Source organism: Lynx canadensis, chromosome E3, assembly GCF_007474595.2.
Source record: "Lynx canadensis isolate LIC74 chromosome E3, mLynCan4.pri.v2, whole genome shotgun sequence".
In the NCBI taxonomy this organism is placed as follows: Eukaryota; Metazoa; Chordata; class Mammalia; order Carnivora; family Felidae; genus Lynx; species Lynx canadensis.
This window is the reverse complement of record NC_044318.1, coordinates 1,502,392-1,517,695: the sequence shown is the minus strand read 5'-3', so window position 1 is coordinate 1,517,695 and position 15,304 is coordinate 1,502,392. Positions and strand designations below refer to the sequence as shown.

The following is a 15,304-nucleotide window of genomic DNA, read 5'->3' as shown; positions in this document are numbered from 1 at the left end:
GTCTAAAAACAATTCATTCTCCAGAACACTCTCTTCCCCGTGAAGATCGCATTTCCTGGGCAGCTGTCCTAACTTGGGTTGGAATAAAACTCTCTGTTTTCTATTTATACTAGAGTGTTCTCCGGTGAATTCGCATGGGCAGGGTGGAACAGGTGGGGTGGGGCCCAGCGAGGAGGACCCGGGCACACAGGTGCCTCTGTTGACACAGGCACCTCTCAACAGTCTAGCCTGGGCCCTGAGCTGCCGCGGGGCATCGGAGCTGGGCTTCCCCGGGTGGGAAGGACTCCCAGATGTTGTTGAGCTGGGAACACCTCCAGCCACAGCTCTCGCCCTAATGTCTGGAGAGTGCCTGGTGGGGCGGGGAGGGGGGGCACTGGTCCCGGAGTCTGGTGTTTCTCCAGGAAGCAGGTGTAGGAGAGGGACGCTCCAGAGGGGAAGAAGCTGAATGAGGCAGGTAGCACATCACAGCTCACAAGGTGGCTTCACGATCTGATACTGTCACCAAGACACCCCCCCCCCCACACACACACACACACGTCCCCACAAGATGATGCCTGGACACTCCATGTAGTCTTCTCACAACACCAAGGCCAGTCTGCCTGGAGGACAAAAGCTACCGTGGCTTCGCTATGAAGCCAGGTGGGGGAACCGCGTGGGGCAGGGAGCCCCGGGACAGCCCGAAGGACAGGAAGGCGCCGCGGGAGTCCTCCGAAGCCTCGGTCCCCGACAGCGGCCCTGGCCCAGAGCGCGGAGACCGGCCGCGCGGTGAGCGCCGGGGTCGTGCCCTGCGGCTGAGGGACCATCGCCAGGAGACCGAGAGCGACGATCTCGCCCCAGCCCCGCCGACGCCCAGGCACCGGACAGCTCTTTCCTCTTCTGGCTGGGGGAGAACTACATTTCCCGGCATGCCCGTGCGGCCTGGCTTGCGTAGGCGGGCTGCGACGGAAAAGGCCGCCGGAGAAGGCGGGTCACTTCCGTTGCGCGAGCGGGCCCACGTTCTGTAGTCGTGAGCGGAGGCTCCAACGGCTACCGGTTTCCGGTTTCGCGCTCCGGAAGTGACGCAAACGGGCCGCGCCGCCCCGCCGAGCGCAGAGTCAGGGTCGCGATGAGCCGTGTCTGGCGTGCGCCGGCCACCGGGTGAGCTGCGCGCGGCCTCGGAGGGGCCGAGGGCGGGCGCGGCGGGCGGGCGCGCTCACGGCTGTCTCTTTTCCAGGGCTGTCCGGGCGCTGAGGTTCGTGCGCGGGGCTTCCCGACACCTGCAGCCGCCGCCGGGTGTCCGGGCTCAGGGCCAGCCCGCGGCCGAGGCTGAGGAAGAGGACGACCCTAACCGTCCCATTCAGTTTTCCTCCAGCAAAGCCAGCCCGTCCCGCTGGAAAGTGCAGCACTCCCTGGGAGGGGAGCAGCAACGGCCCTGGTGGAGGGTGCTGCCCTTCAGCCTCTCGCTCATGGCTCTGGTGGCCTGGTGCTTCTTCAGGCAGGAGACCAGCACGGACCGGTGGTTGAAACAGGTGTTGGGAGAAGAGGACCCGGAGCCCGGCGATCGTTCTCAGGAGCCTGGAGCTCCGACCGTCCACCAGGCGAGAACGTAGCGGGGTGCCGGCGGGGGCTAGCAGCGAGGAGACAGGCAGCCGCCCTTGGGCTTCTGACATCGCGTTTGACCGTTTCTGCCTTGGTTATGCGCGTCCCCAGAGTGAAGGACTTGGCACAGCTGGCCACACCGACCCGCGTGAGGGCAGAGCAGAGTGTCCACAGAACGGAACCGGCTCTTCGCCTGATACTTGCTGCCCAACGGATACGCCCCCGAGACGTTTCTCTTTCCGAGCCGTGGAAAGGGTTTTGGTTGCACTATGTACCGTTGGATTTGGGATGTGTCTTTCTCCAACGCGATCATGTTTCCAAAGCAATTCTGGTGACACTGGCAATCCAGCGTAACCCAGTCTGCAGGTCGTTTGCTTTCCGAGACAGAGTAACTGGGAGAAGAGTGAAACTTTTTGTTTTTTAACGTACCGTGCTGTGTAGAAATAGATGTTCGTTTGACAAACTGACAATAAATTTTAATTTGGTGATGTGGAATTAAGCCAACCCCCTCCCTTTTTTGCATCTCATTAAAAAAAAAAAAAAAAAGGCCGGGGGGGGGGGGGCGGGCGGGTGCCTTTTAGTCCTCTCCAGTTCCTTTGTTTTTCTGTTTTTCCAGAATAGGAAGTGAGGAAAGAAGCCTAAATGTAAATTGTGGGATTTACAAAAGATACCGGAAATAATGAACTTTCTCGGCTTTACAAAGTCTTATTTTTAGCAAGGCAACAACTTTCTGAGTGGAATAAAACTGGGCAGCATTTTTCGTTTTTTTAAACGTTTTATTTTTGAGAAAGAGCCCGTGTTTGTGCTGGGGGGAGGGCAGAGGGGGGTGGTGGGGTCAGAGGATCCCTAACGGGCTCAGTGCTGACAGCGGAGAGCTCTGATGTGGGGCTGGAGCTCAGGAACCATAAGATCATGACCCTGAGCTGAAGTCGGAGGCTTAACCGACTGAGCCGGAAATTCCGCTTGTGTGGCAGGTGGGATTGATAGAAGGATGTTTATAGATTTATATGTTAATTATTTTTATTTTTTTTAAGTAAGCTCGGTACCCAGTGGGCTGGAACTCGTGACCCTGAGATCAAGAATCCCATGCTTTACTGACCGAGCTCACCAGGAGCCCCCAAGTATGTTCATTTTTTGGAGGTAGATCAAGGTTTGGGAAGATTGTTATCTGGGAGGGAACAAAGAACGAAGCCGTCCTTTCTCCATCCTGGCAAGGTTGTTACGTTTAATTGTGAGCTACCCAGTCATTCAAACCAGAACCCTTAACTGTTCCCTTCCCAGCTTTTGTAGGAAATAAAAAAACCCAATGAAAAGAATTTCTGTTGTAATTGAAAGTTACTCTCATATGGCAAAAGCAATGTGATCTATCAGGAAAAGTTAGACGCTGTCATAAGCAAAAGGAAGACAATCAGAAACACTAACGATGCCACTGTGGGACAACCACTGTGAAAACGACGAATCTGTCCGTAGAAATTCACACCTTTTCAAAACACGATGGTGGGTATAACCTTTTTTTTTTTTTTAATGTTTATTTATTTTTGAGACAGAGAGAGACAGAGCATGAATGGGGGAGGGTCAGAGAGAGGGAGACACAGAATCTGAAACGGGCTCCAGGCTCTGAGCTGTCAGCACAGAGCCGGATGCGGGGCTGAACTCGTGAACCCCAATATCATGACCTGAGCTGAACTCCGCTCAACCAACTGAGCAACCCAGGCGCCCCTTTAGCCTGGTGTTTAAAAAAATGTTTACTTTTTAAAAATTATTTGGGGGGGGGAGGGGCAGAGAGAATCGCAAGCAGGCTCTTCGCTGATAGCCCGGAGCTGGAGTCCCCCGGGGAACTCCCCAAACATGAGATCATCACCTGGGCCAGAAACAAGAGTCGGACCCTCAATAACCGAGCCACCCAAATGTCCTGGATTCTTCCTTGAAAATCAGCTTTAATGGTATATAACTCACATGGTGTTCACTTCACCCACTTAAAGCATACAATGAAAATGTTCGCTATATTCACTCGGGGCAGCCATCGCCACAATCTAACTTTGGGACACGTTCCTAACCCCTAAGAAAGCTGGGTAGCCACGGCAGTCGCACCCCATGGCCCCCATCTCTCACACACCCAGCCCCAAGCAACAGGCTCCATTCTTTGCAGCTCAGCACCCAGCCCCGGGGGTCAGAGTCATGGACGAGTGGAGAGCCAGTGACCAGCCAGCCCGCGGCCCCCGTGCGGGGGGACCCGCTGCGGGTGGCGCAGGGCGCTGCGCGGTGGGCCGGGGTCCGCCAGAGCGCGGACTGGGGTGGACGCGGACGAGGGGAGCCCGCGGGGGCGGGGCGGCGCGCTCGGGGCGTGTGCCCGCCGATGGGGGCGCGGCGCTAGGTCGCCCGGCGGGTCTGGGGTCCGCGGGGCGCCGGCGGGGGCGGGGTGGGGGCGGGGCCGGCCGGCGGGGGCGCGGGGGGCTCGGCACGGGGGGAGATCCGGAGGGGCGGGGGCGGGCCCGCCTGGCGCATGCGCGCTGCATTGTTTTGACTGAAAATGCCGTCGGTTTCGAAAGCGGCGGCGGCGGCGCTGAGCGGGTCCCCCCCGCAGACGGAGAAGCCGACCCACTACAGGTCAGTGGCAGGGCCGGCCGCGGCGGGGCCGGGGGACGGGGTGGGGGGCGGCCCCGCGCGCCCCCGGCTCGCGCCCCGCGCCCCTGGGCCTGGGTGCCGCCTCCGGTGCGGCCTGGGGCCCCGCGCCGCCCCCCGCCCCGCGCCCGGGCCTCCGCGTCGCGTCCGGGCTCGGGGCGGCGGACCGCCGTCCGACGCGGGCTGCCGCCGCCTGAGGTCGAAAGGCGGCGCCCAGGGTCTGGGGCGGCACCTGGGGGCGGGGGTTGGGGAGCGCGCCGGGAGGCTGGGGGTCCACGCGCCTCTGCGGGGGAGGGTCGGGGGCTGGGGCGGATGCGCCTGGGGGCGGGGGGGGGGGGAGGAGGGCGGTCCCCTGCGCTCGGTCGGGCGGCCCCCGCCTGGGATCAGGGATGGCACCACGGCTTGGGGGGTCGGGCGTGCCTGGGGTTGCCGTATCGCGCCTGAAGTTGGGCGTCGCGTCCGTGGCCGGGATGGGGAATGCTGCGGACGGGGTCTGGGGAGTCGCGCCTGGGCTGGGTGAGGGGGCGGCCGTCTGGGGTCCGGGGTCGGACCTAGGGTCGGGAATGGGCAGCCATCTGGACTCGGGCTGTCTCTGCCCCGGGTCGGGGCGTGCCTGGGGTCGCTGTGTCGCGCCTGAAGTTGGGGGTCTCGTCCGTGGCCGGGATGGGCGACGCTGCGGGCGGGGTCTGGGGACTCGCGCCTGGGCTGGGTGGGGGGGTGGCCCTCTGGACTCGGAGTGGGGGCGGGGGTCGCGCCTGGGGCCGGGAATCGAGGGCTGCGCCTGCGGTCCGGGACCGTGCCTGGGATCGGAGGAACGCGCTGGGAATGGGGGGGGGGGGGGGCGGCCGTTTGGGGCCGCCTGCCTTCAGAGAGGGGGCTGCTCTTGAGGTTGGGGCACCCTGGCTTGCGGGGTCCGGTCCCCGCTCCCGAGTCCTCGAGGCCGCCCGCCGGCGGCGGTGGCGGCGGAAGCGACCCGCAACGCTGTTTGTCTTTTTAGGTATCTAAAGGAATTTAGGACAGAGCAGTGCGCCCTGTTTGTGCAGCACAAGTGCGCCCAGCACAGGCCATTTACCTGTTTCCATTGGCATTTCCTAAATCAGCGTCGGCGCAGACCGCTCCGCAGGCGCGACGGCACCTTCAACTACAGCCCGGACGTGTACTGCTCCAAGTACGACGAGGCCAGCGGCGTGTGCCCCGACGGCGACGAGTGAGTGTGGGGCGGGGCCAGCTCTGGCCGCTCTTTCCAGCACCCGCCACCTGTAGAGGGGGTCTGGTCTTTGTGACCAGTGGTGGTGGGCGGACTTTTCTCTACCTCCAGGACTGTGTCTCCGGGACACCCTTTGGGCGCTGCCAACCGACTTGACCTCACTTCCCATCTCGGACCCAGTTCCCCAGGTTTTCCGTATTAGAGACAACCCTTATGAGGTGCACCTGTTAGGCTTAGGACCGTTTTGTAGTTGCCCCATGTTTTCTGGTTCAGAGAGCGTGTTAAAATGTTTGCTCACCCTGTGCAAGTTATACCTGGAATGTTTACTTCCTTGCAGCATACATATCTAACGTCTTTACAAAAAAAAAATGATAGGGAAGTTATTTCATTTGCAGACTGTCGCTTATGTAGCACTTCTAAAGTTTAAGAAACCAAGGTTTTGTTTGGGTTGGCTTTTTTCTTACAAGTTTCTTGATGGTGTTATGAACAGATGTATTTATTTAGCAATGTGTAGAATGGGAAAACAGGGCACGTGCAGGCAGAGTGTATAGGCTGGTAACGGACAGAACCCAGTAACGGGAGGTTTTGCTTTTTTTTCCTGGGCTGTTTGAGGAAGGAGGAGGGCTGGTCCGCCTTTGCCTGGAGGTCAGATAGCATCACTGAGCTCCGGGCCCTCTGAATGACTTGTTCAACTTCTGAACTGCTTGTTCAACTTCTCTTTGGATCCAGGCCTGATCTGGGGCAGGTCCTTTGGGCTCAGTCCCCTGATCCCTTGAAAGGAGTTGCGTCTCCAGGAATGCTCCCTTTTGAAAGAAAAATTTCTTTTAATGTTTATTTTTGAAAGAGAGAGAGAGAGAGAGAGAGAGAGAGAGAGAGAGAGAGAGAGAGAGAGTGAGGGGAGGGGCAGAGAAAGGGAGACACAGAATCTGAAGCAGGCTCCAGGCTCCAGGCTGTCAGCAGAGAGCCCGACACGGGGCTCGAACTCGTGAACCACGAGATGATCTGAGCTAAATTCAGACACGTGACTGACTGAGCCTCCCAGGAGCCCCGTGAAATGCTCCCTTCTGAAGACAGCTTTCACTGTGCTGCACTCAGACATCAGAGTGATGTGTGTCCTTCATTTTCCAAAGGTGCTTAGGCCAGGGAGTAAACTTTTCGTTCATGGTGATATCATAAGCTTTATATACTTACTGAAATATTTTTAGTTGAGCACCAGAGAGTTTAATAAGATTGTTATTAAGGCAGCTTGACGCTTGCTGGAATAACGCACCCAGCCCTTTCTTGGTTAAGATGGTGTTACACTTCTGTGAAGTTTTAAAAGTGCCTTATATAATTGCTTCTTGAACTGATCTTTCCTGCAAACGTGTCTTCAGAAGAAATATGTTTCTCTGGCTGAGGCCTGGAATCAGGTCCCTCATTTCTCTTGGCGATGTCAGTCACCTCTCTGGCCTTGGGTCCTGAGTTCCCAAGGGGGGAGGCAGTGCTGCTTGACCCTGGTGCGGCAGTCCCGTCACCCGGCGTGTATGACCTCACCCCAGAGCCCTTTATGAAGGACTGACAGTATTCACTGATGCTTTCGGTACATGTAGACAAAGCAAGTTTGAACAGCTGTTTGGGGTTCCAGAGTCTGGATGTCCTGGTATTGATTTGGCCCCACTGTTAGACATCACCGGACGGATGAAGCGTCTGTGGGCGATCATTTCAGCTGGGCTCAATCGTAATTAAATAACAGGCAGTTGGTTTCTTTTTATATGTTTATTTTTGAGAGAGCACGCTCAAGCACGAGGGGGGAGGGGCAGAGAGAGAGGGAGACACAGAATCCGAAACAGGCTGCAGGCTCCGAGCTGTCAGCACAGAGCCCGATGCGGGGCTCGAACTCACCAGCTGTGGGATCATGACTCGAGCGGAAGTCGGATGCTCAACCGACTGAGCCCCCCAGATGCCCCCCAGGCAATCATTTATTACAGAAATATTAACGTGTGATCTACATGACACGGAGGTCATCGTTGAGAGCCAGATGAGTGGCAGTTAGGCGCCTGTTTGACATTTTCTGTTTGGGGTGCATCCTGTGACCCTCCATGTAGTAAGAAAGTCACACATATCTTAGTAAAGATTGTGTCACTTGTATTGAGGTTCAGCCTGAAATTCAGGAAGTGTTTGGCAGAGAGCAGATGTCTCCCCTGGGAGTCTCTCCTTAGTAATTACCGCTCAGTCCCATGGGGGAGGGACTTTCTCACCCCCCACGAGTGGAACAGCACAGCGTTTGTCCTGTTTGACTACATATTCTGGTTCACAAAGCATCACCATGGAATTCCTAAGTAGATACTACCTTCCAGAGTAAGGACAGAACCTTTCTTTTATTTCAGTTTATGGGTTCTCGAAAACTGTTTTGGGTATGTGTACTACCAACCTGTTAATTTTTTTTAATGTTTATTTTTGAGGGGGGGAGTGGCAGAGGGAGAGGGAGTGGCAGAGTGGGGGGGGGGGAGAGAAAACAAAAAAAAAAAAAAAGAAAAGAAAGGAAAGAAAGAAAGAATCCCAAGCAGGCTCCACGCTGTCTGCACAGAGTCAGACATGAAGCTGGAAACCACAAACGGTGAGATGGTGACCAGAGCTGAAGTCAGAGGCTTAACCGGCTGAGCCTCCCAGGCGACCCCCCCCCCAACCCGTTATTTCAGAACATGGATCCTATCAAAGAGCAAAGACCCTTAAGCCCTTGTCGGGTGACCTAAGCATCCAGGACTGTTCTTGGAGCTGGCTGGCAGCAGCTCGCGGCCGGAGCTGTGTGGCAGGACCGGATGGGGACTCCAGGGGGATTGGCATCTCTGCTGTCACGGCCTTTCCTAGGATGGCGCTCACCTTCTCCCCTCACTGTCACGCCTCCTCCCGTGGCCCCTTCCCCCAGGGCCCCCCTCACCTCCGTGGCGCTTCCAGTGTCACCTCTGGATAGACCTCCCGGTGTCATCTCCCCCTCCCCATGGGCACCCCAGCTGTCACCCCCTCTTCTCCGCGGGCGGGCCCCCCCATTAGCCTGGGAGGTCCCGCTGCCCTCGCGTCCACTGCTCGCCCTCTCAGGGCCCTCTGCTCTGGCGGACACGCCCCTTCCCCGGGGCCGGCTGCGATTGGTCGTGCGGTCACGTGTTCCTGTCCCGCCCCGCCCCGCCCCGCCCCGGCGGCTACAAGCCCGCAGCTCTGGAGCGCCAGGGTCAGCGGAGCGGTGTGCGCATTTGACAATCCTCGAGTAAGAGTCGAGAGAGTCGGCGGCGCAGAAAGCCGCTTCCGAGCCTGAGGTCTGGCCCAGCTCCATCGAGTCTGTGTTCCCACTTGTGAGGGTGCATCTCAGGTATTTCTTAGGCTGGGCTTCAAGGAGAGCGACTCCTGTCGGAGGTGTTCGCTGGCCCACCCTCATGCTGAAAGCTGCTCAGGGGCATCGGGTGTGGACAGCCCAGGCCCCCAGCTGGCCCTGCTCCCCACGCCAGGCCCTCCGCCATCATGGCCGGCTTGGGTGTTCGCGCCCGGAATCCAGGTGTGATTGGTGCCTCCTGTTGAGACGAGCAGGTGCGGGGCTCCTGGGGATGATTAGGCGCCTTCCCAGCGGCCTCTGCGGCCCTCGGGGGACATCTTCATTGGGGGAAATCAAGCAGCCCCCAGTTGTCTCGTGTGCAAAGTAACCATTCTCTTTCCTCGGTCAACCCTCCTCCTGCGGTACATAGGATGTACCTGGGGAGTCAACCCTCCAGACCCCCAGTTGTAGGTTCTCTTGCTTACTAGGAAGTGGGCCCATCCCATTACTGCGGCCTTATTCTTTCAGGGCTCCCCTGGCTGGCCTGGCTCTTCTCCCACAAGCCCCCCCCCCCCCCACCTCACTGCACTTGGGGTATCTGGGACACAGGCCCGGGGTCAGGTGGGCCAGGGGCTTCCGGCTCATGAATCCGAGCGTGCTTGTGGGAGCTTGTTGGCTCAGAGAGACGTCCTAGTGTCCGAGGTGTGGCATGCCTGCCGCACCACACTGCCTTCAGCCTGCCCTTTCTAGGGAAAGACGCTCGCCTGTTTAGTTGTAAAAGCCCAAGTGTCTGGGGCCCTGAGCTCTGGGTGAACTTCACCCCCGCGTAGCTGTGGACTTGCTCCAAACTGACCTTACAAGAGAACTCTGCTTGGGCTTGTAGGGTGGGGTGAGAGCCAGGGCAGGCCCGGAACGTCACAGCCTAATAGTCCGGAGCCGGGGAGTTGCCGACAGTCTGCAGGACACGCGCTTTTCAGTTACATGTTAGCCAGCCGAGTGAGTGAAGTTGCAGGAGGTGACCGGGAGGGAGGCCCCCTCGGAGGCCGGTGGAGAGGCGGCCAGTGGAGGCTTTTGTCTTCCAGGGAGGGTGGCAGCTGTGGGGGCGCAGAGGAAGGTGTGGACCTGTTGTCGGTGCTGATGGCCCACGCCAGGCACCGATGAGGGGCCTCTTCCCTGGCTCGGGAGTCCGGGCCGCCCTTGGAAACCAGGGGGTGCGGGGCTGAGCGGATGGGCGTGGCCAACACGGGGTTGGCTGTCAGCCCCCCATCCCTGGTGTCTAAGAGGAGGGGGCGGGTGTGAGCTGATCCTCGAGGTTTCCCCAGAAGCCCCTCCTGCTCCCCTTTGTCTGCAGCCCAACGTCTTTCTGCATATTTGCTGTTCCCCACATTCCGTGACTGCGTGGCGTTGCTCGACTTGTTCTGGTTTGCACCTCTGTCTCCCCACCCCTGTTTGAGCGCCTTGGGCACTGGCAGGGAGTCAGGTCGTACTTGAGTGTCCCCGAACACCCAGCGGTACTCTCTGTCGCGGCCCCCGGACCAGCAGTTGGGACCCGAGGAACCTACCTGGACTCGACTCGGGGACCACACCTTCTGGGGTTGGCAAGCCCTCCAGGGGTTCTGACGCCTGGTCTAGTGTGCTCCTGGCTGGTGCTAACGCACGGTGGATGTGAGCTGCGTGGGCCGCCTCTGTCACCCACTGCAGACTGGCCGTGGCGGTTCTATTTTTGTTTCAGGCAAGAGCTGCCAGAGGGAGGGGGACAGGCTGCTGGACACGGAGGGGCGGCCGTGAACCCCTGGTCTCGTCCTCCCTGCATCCTGGCGCGTGGCTTCCAGAGCATCGTGACTGTGCCCTCGTCCGGCTTGTGCTGTTCCATCATGGCATCGATGGAGATCTGCTGGGTTTTCTTTTAGAGCGAGCCAGAGTGCGCACATGTGTGCACATGAGCAGGGGAGAGGGGCAGAGAGAGAGGGAGAATACCAGGCAGGCTCCACACTCGGTGCGGAGCCTGACACGGGGCTCGAGCCCACGACCCTGGGATCATGACCTGAGCCTAGATCAAGAGTTGGACACTCAACCTGTGAGACGCCCAGGTGCGCCTGGAGCCCTGTTTTAATTACACGGTTTGGGTCCCTAACTGTGGCAGGTAGCTTGAGAACCAAGGCCCCCACCTGAGTCCGGTCACCGTGGGGCACATCACGGGTGCGGTGGGCTGGCAGTGGCCCAGGGGGAGGGGTGGGTGGATTAGCGGACTCCTGCGGGAAGAATCTGCCTGCGTTTTTGGGCGGAGCCCTGAGTCTTTCCCGCCCAAAGGAGGGTTTTCTGGCTTTGCCACTATGTTGTCTCTGAAGTCCTGACCGCCTGGACCTTCTACACGCGGAGCCACTGTGTGTCGTTAAGAGCCCTCCAGTATCTCGGGGTCCTGCCCCGAGTGAAATAGTCGAGGCTGCTCAGGGCCGGGCAGGGGCCCCGGCCGTGCCCTGGTGGCCTTGGCGATGGCACCAGAGAGGAGACGATGCTTAGTGCCGAGCTGAGGGGCCGCTAGGGAATGAGCGAGGGCTGCGATGTGACACGGGGCAGTCGGGCGGGCCCAGCGCCCCCCTCCCTGGGGCCGTGTTGTCGCTGAGCGGCCTTCATCTCTAGTCGCGGGCTCCCCGTGACAGCTTCCACGCCCCAGGTACCCGGAGACCCGTCCCGGGCCTGGGCGATGTGCGCGCCGGCCGGCGGGGGGCACGGCTGCATAAAGAGGGGCGCCGGGCGGCTGCCCAGTCCTCGCTGTGGCCGCTCCGCCCGCCGTCCTCGCTCTGGCTCGTGGGCCGTGCGTCCTGTCTCCTTTTCCAGGTGTGTGTCTAGGGGCGTGGCCATGCTTGTTTTCAAAAAGTGCCACCAGGTCATCTTGTCCGTTTGCCACCTCGCCCGTGTCTCAGGGGCGTGCGGGGATTGTCTGCGACGGGTGGCGTTCCGTGGAAGGCTTCGTCGGGGCCTTCGTGCCCTGTGGCACATCTGCCCCGTTGCCAGTTTCTGCCGTCGCCGAGGGAGTGCGTGTCCTCACCGCGGGCCTGTCTGAGGGGCCCCGGGGCGCTGGCCGCGCTCTGTCCTCCCGGCATGCGTGCTGTGACGTCGCCGTGTCCGCCTGTGAAAATCCCGCAGAGGGCCAGACGTGACGCATGCTTGCCTGTACAGATACGTAACATCTCTCTCTTCCGTCTCCAGCGGGCTCTGTTTACGACTACGATAGAACATTTGTAACGTAGGAAAACGGACGTAACCATTTTCAGTGCGCGGTTTAGCGACACGGACGACTCCCATAGTGTCGTATATAACCGTCCCCGCTGCCTGTTCCCCAGTCCTTTTCTTCGTCCCAACCTGAAGCTCTGTCCCCGCTCAGCACTGACGCCCCTCGCATCCACTCCCCACCTCCCGGGGACGTGACTCTGAGTCGTGGGACCTCGTAGAGTGGAATCACACAGCACGTGGGCTTTGCGTGTGGCTTCTCTCGCTGAGCGCAGCGTCCTCACGGTTTATCCGCGCTGTCCAGCGTGTCCGAGTTCTGTTCCCTTCGAGGCCGAGGAGCGTCCTGGTCCGCACGGGCTCCGTGTCGCTCCCCCACGCGTCATCTGATGGGCGCTGGGGTCGTTCGCAGCTTTCAGCTCTTGTGGGTCACGTGCTGTGACCCGGGTGCAGAGAACGCTCCCCCGGACCACAGCGGGGTCTCGCAGCGTTTCTGGGGCGCGCACCTGGCAGCGGAAGCGCCGGACCCCGAGCTGGCTTCTCCTTTGGCTTTTGCTTCGTTGGTTCCCAGGGACCCGGCCTCGCGGCCACAGCGCCCTCTCCCCTCATGCCCTGCACACCCCAGGTGCTCAGGGAGCTCTGGGGTGCGCTGTCTGAAGGCGAGAGAGGGGTTGAGAGTGAGTGGCCCCCCAGTGCCTTACTTCCGGGTTTTGTCCCTGCTTCGTGTGTGGGGAGCCATCCAGCCGGGTCCACGGTTTGCCGGGCCCTGACGCGGTCCTCCTCAACCGTCCCCTCTGGAAGGGGACACCGGGCCCCTGCCTCACCCCTCAGGCGGCTCACGGGGAGTTGCTGGCTCAGGCTCTGTGCGTTTTTGTTTTTTTTTTCAAGTTTATTTTAAAACTAGTCTTTTTTTTTTTAACGTTTATTTTTGAGACAGAGCAGGGAGGGGCGGAGAGAGAGAGGGAGACAGAGGATCTGAAGCAGACTCTCCACTGACACCAGAGTCCGAGGTGGGGCTTGAGCTCAGGAACGGTGAGATTGTGACCTGAGCTGGAGCCAAGTGCCAGACACTTAAGACTGAGCCACCCAGGTGTCCCCGGCTCAGGCTCTTTTCAGTATTCCTCCCCCCTTCTGTGCCTCTCGTCTAGAGGGGCTGACCTCCATGTGGGCTCAGTGCCCAGCTTCACGTGTGGAGCCGGCCCCCTGCTGCCTGGGGACCCCAGGGGGACTCTCCCTGGGAGCGTGTGGCTTGGCACCTGCAAGTGGCACGGCCCGCCCCCCTCCATCTGGGGCACGTGGTACCGCCCGCCACCCGCCCATCCCCCGCTCTCCTGGCCGGCTCCCACCAGCCTCTTCCTCCCGCCGCGTCCGGGTTTCTCCCCAGGCTCCTTCCCTCGAGGGGTCCCCTGAAGCACCTGGATGGATGGGAGTGACCACAAGTCCTCCTCGGATAATGCTCGTCGGGAAAAATGAGGGGCGCTGCCGCATCCCGGGCACGGACTTCATTTTTCCATAATCAGAAAATGATGCAGGATGAGTTCCAGGGAAATTTGGTTCTGTGTTTTTCCACCAGATGTAGTTGCGGGATCTGTGGGGCATCTGAGTGTCTGGGGGACGGGTCCAGGGGACAGGTGCTCCGCCCAGGACCTCAGGCCTGCGATCGGAACAGATAAGTGTGTGCAGGGAGACCGCGAGAGCAGGGCGTTGGCCAGGTGCCGACGAGGAGTGGGGCGGGTCCGCGCTGGTGTCCCCGAGGCCTCAGATGGCCTGTGTCTGCCCCTCTGCTTCCCAGGTGCCCGTACCTGCACCGGACGACCGGGGACACGGAGCGCAAGTACCACCTGCGCTACTACAAGACCGGGACGTGCATCCACGAGACGGACGCCCGTGGCCACTGCGTCAAGAACGGGCTGCACTGCGCCTTTGCGCACGGCCCGCTGGACCTGCGGCCGCCCGTGTGTGACATCAGGTGTGTGGGGCGTCCGCGCGGGGCGGCCGGCCAGCTCACCTCTCCGGGATGCTGGCCTGAGCGGCTCTCGCTCTGGCTTTGACTCTGACGAGAAGGTTTCCTTCCCGCTGCCCCGTGTGCCCGTGGGAGTTCACGAGGCTGAGCTCGTGCACCTGTGGGACCCCCCCGGGGGGGGGGACAGACGAGTCCTCACTAAACGCGTCTCGGCTCTGAAGGTGTTGGATTCGTCCCAGGACGGGGCTGTGCCCGAGGGCCGCCCGTCCCGAACCTTCTAGGTTGCTCCGCAGAGCAACAGCACCGAATGATTCCGTCACCTTGCGGGAGGGCTTGGGACAGACGCGAGGCAGCGCTGTAACCAGTGTGACGTTTGCTCGCAGGGAGCTGCAGGCCCAGGAATCCTTGCAAAGCGGCCAGCTTTGTGCTGGGGACGGCGTCCCTGATTTGCAGCCCGGGGCCTTGGCCAGCCAGGCCATGATCGAGAAGATCCTGGGCGAGGACCCCCGGTGGCAAGGTAACCCTGAGGCCACCATGGAGGGAGGGGGTGGGGGTGGGGGGGAGGTCCTCTCCATCTGTAAAGTGAGCACATGGTGGACCTCGCCGCCTTCGTTTGTAGACCACATGGGGAAACTGAGTCTCCGGCGGAGTATATCACCCCCAATGCCTCAGGTAGTGGTGGCTGAGTGGGATCTGAGCCCCGGCGTCCAGGCCCCACGGTTGCTCCGGATGTTTACCCTGGCGTCTTCTTGCCGAGGTCAGCCAGCGGCTGCCGCCTGGGGAGGGGAGTATGTGGCAGGCACGGCTCCTTCCGGGCGCCCCGTCCCAGAGCTGGGTTGATGTTCACCGCACACCTGCTCTTGGGACGTCCGTGCTTCCGCCTTGGCCCTGCCCTGCGGGTCTCCCGGGGCCCTCGGCTCAGTCCCTGCAGCTCCTGGATGCGTCCCTCGGAGCTGCGGGACCCGCGCTCCTCGCAGGCTTCACAAGCGATGGCCGTGGGCGGTGAAATTTGGGGGGGTGTTATTGTAAGTGCCCGTAACGTAGTTAATTTACTGTTTCGGCTGTTTTCAAGTGAACAGTTTGTGTCGTTTGGTACACTCACGGCGTCGTGCAAGCATCAGCACTAATTTGGAACGTTTCTGTAACGTGCACGGAACCCTGTCCCCGTTAAGCAGCACCCCCCTGCCCCGGCCCTCACTAGTTTGCCTTCTCTCTGTGTGTTTGTCTGTTCCGGGTAGCTGATAAGGGCGGTGCGGTTTTAAGAAAAGCCCTCTAAGTCTTGATGGGGCTCCTTGGACTTGCTCGGCTGACAGCACCTGTGTAAACAGTGCTTTCAGGCCGTCGTTACTGAGCAACAAATTTTCTCCTTGCAAATGTCTTTGCCTGCTCTCGGGAAGTCCACGCTAGGGCCCGGGGTACTGGG

The 15,304-nt window shown here is 60.2% G+C and overlaps 2 protein-coding genes across 4 annotated transcripts in view; both read left to right on the top strand.

The window, feature by feature from the left end:
- The first annotated feature begins 1,064 nt into the window (after nt 1–1,064).
- CE3H16orf91 (chromosome E3 C16orf91 homolog) lies at nt 1,065–2,345 on the top strand. The gene is made up of 2 exons (XM_030301642.1): nt 1,065–1,137; nt 1,214–2,345. The coding sequence occupies exons 1-2, from the start codon at nt 1,106–1,108 to the stop codon at nt 1,587–1,589; spliced, it is 408 nt and encodes a 135-aa protein (XP_030157502.1). The 5' UTR covers nt 1,065–1,105; the 3' UTR covers nt 1,590–2,345.
- A 1,736-nt stretch (nt 2,346–4,081) lies between these two features.
- UNKL (unk like zinc finger) overlaps nt 4,082–15,304 on the top strand; it is a 37,899-nt gene continuing 26,676 nt past the window's right edge. For 2 of the 3 annotated variants that reach the window (XM_030301632.1, XM_030301630.1), the window contains exons 1-4: nt 4,082–4,185; nt 5,198–5,407; nt 13,711–13,887; nt 14,265–14,398. In XM_030301632.1, coding sequence (XP_030157492.1) covers nt 4,109–4,185; nt 5,198–5,407; nt 13,711–13,887; nt 14,265–14,398 — 598 coding nt within the window. In that variant the 5' untranslated portion in view covers nt 4,082–4,108. The remainder of the gene's footprint in view (nt 4,186–5,197; nt 5,408–13,710; nt 13,888–14,264; nt 14,399–15,304) is intronic. The other variant, XM_030301633.1, reaches the window with a different exon arrangement.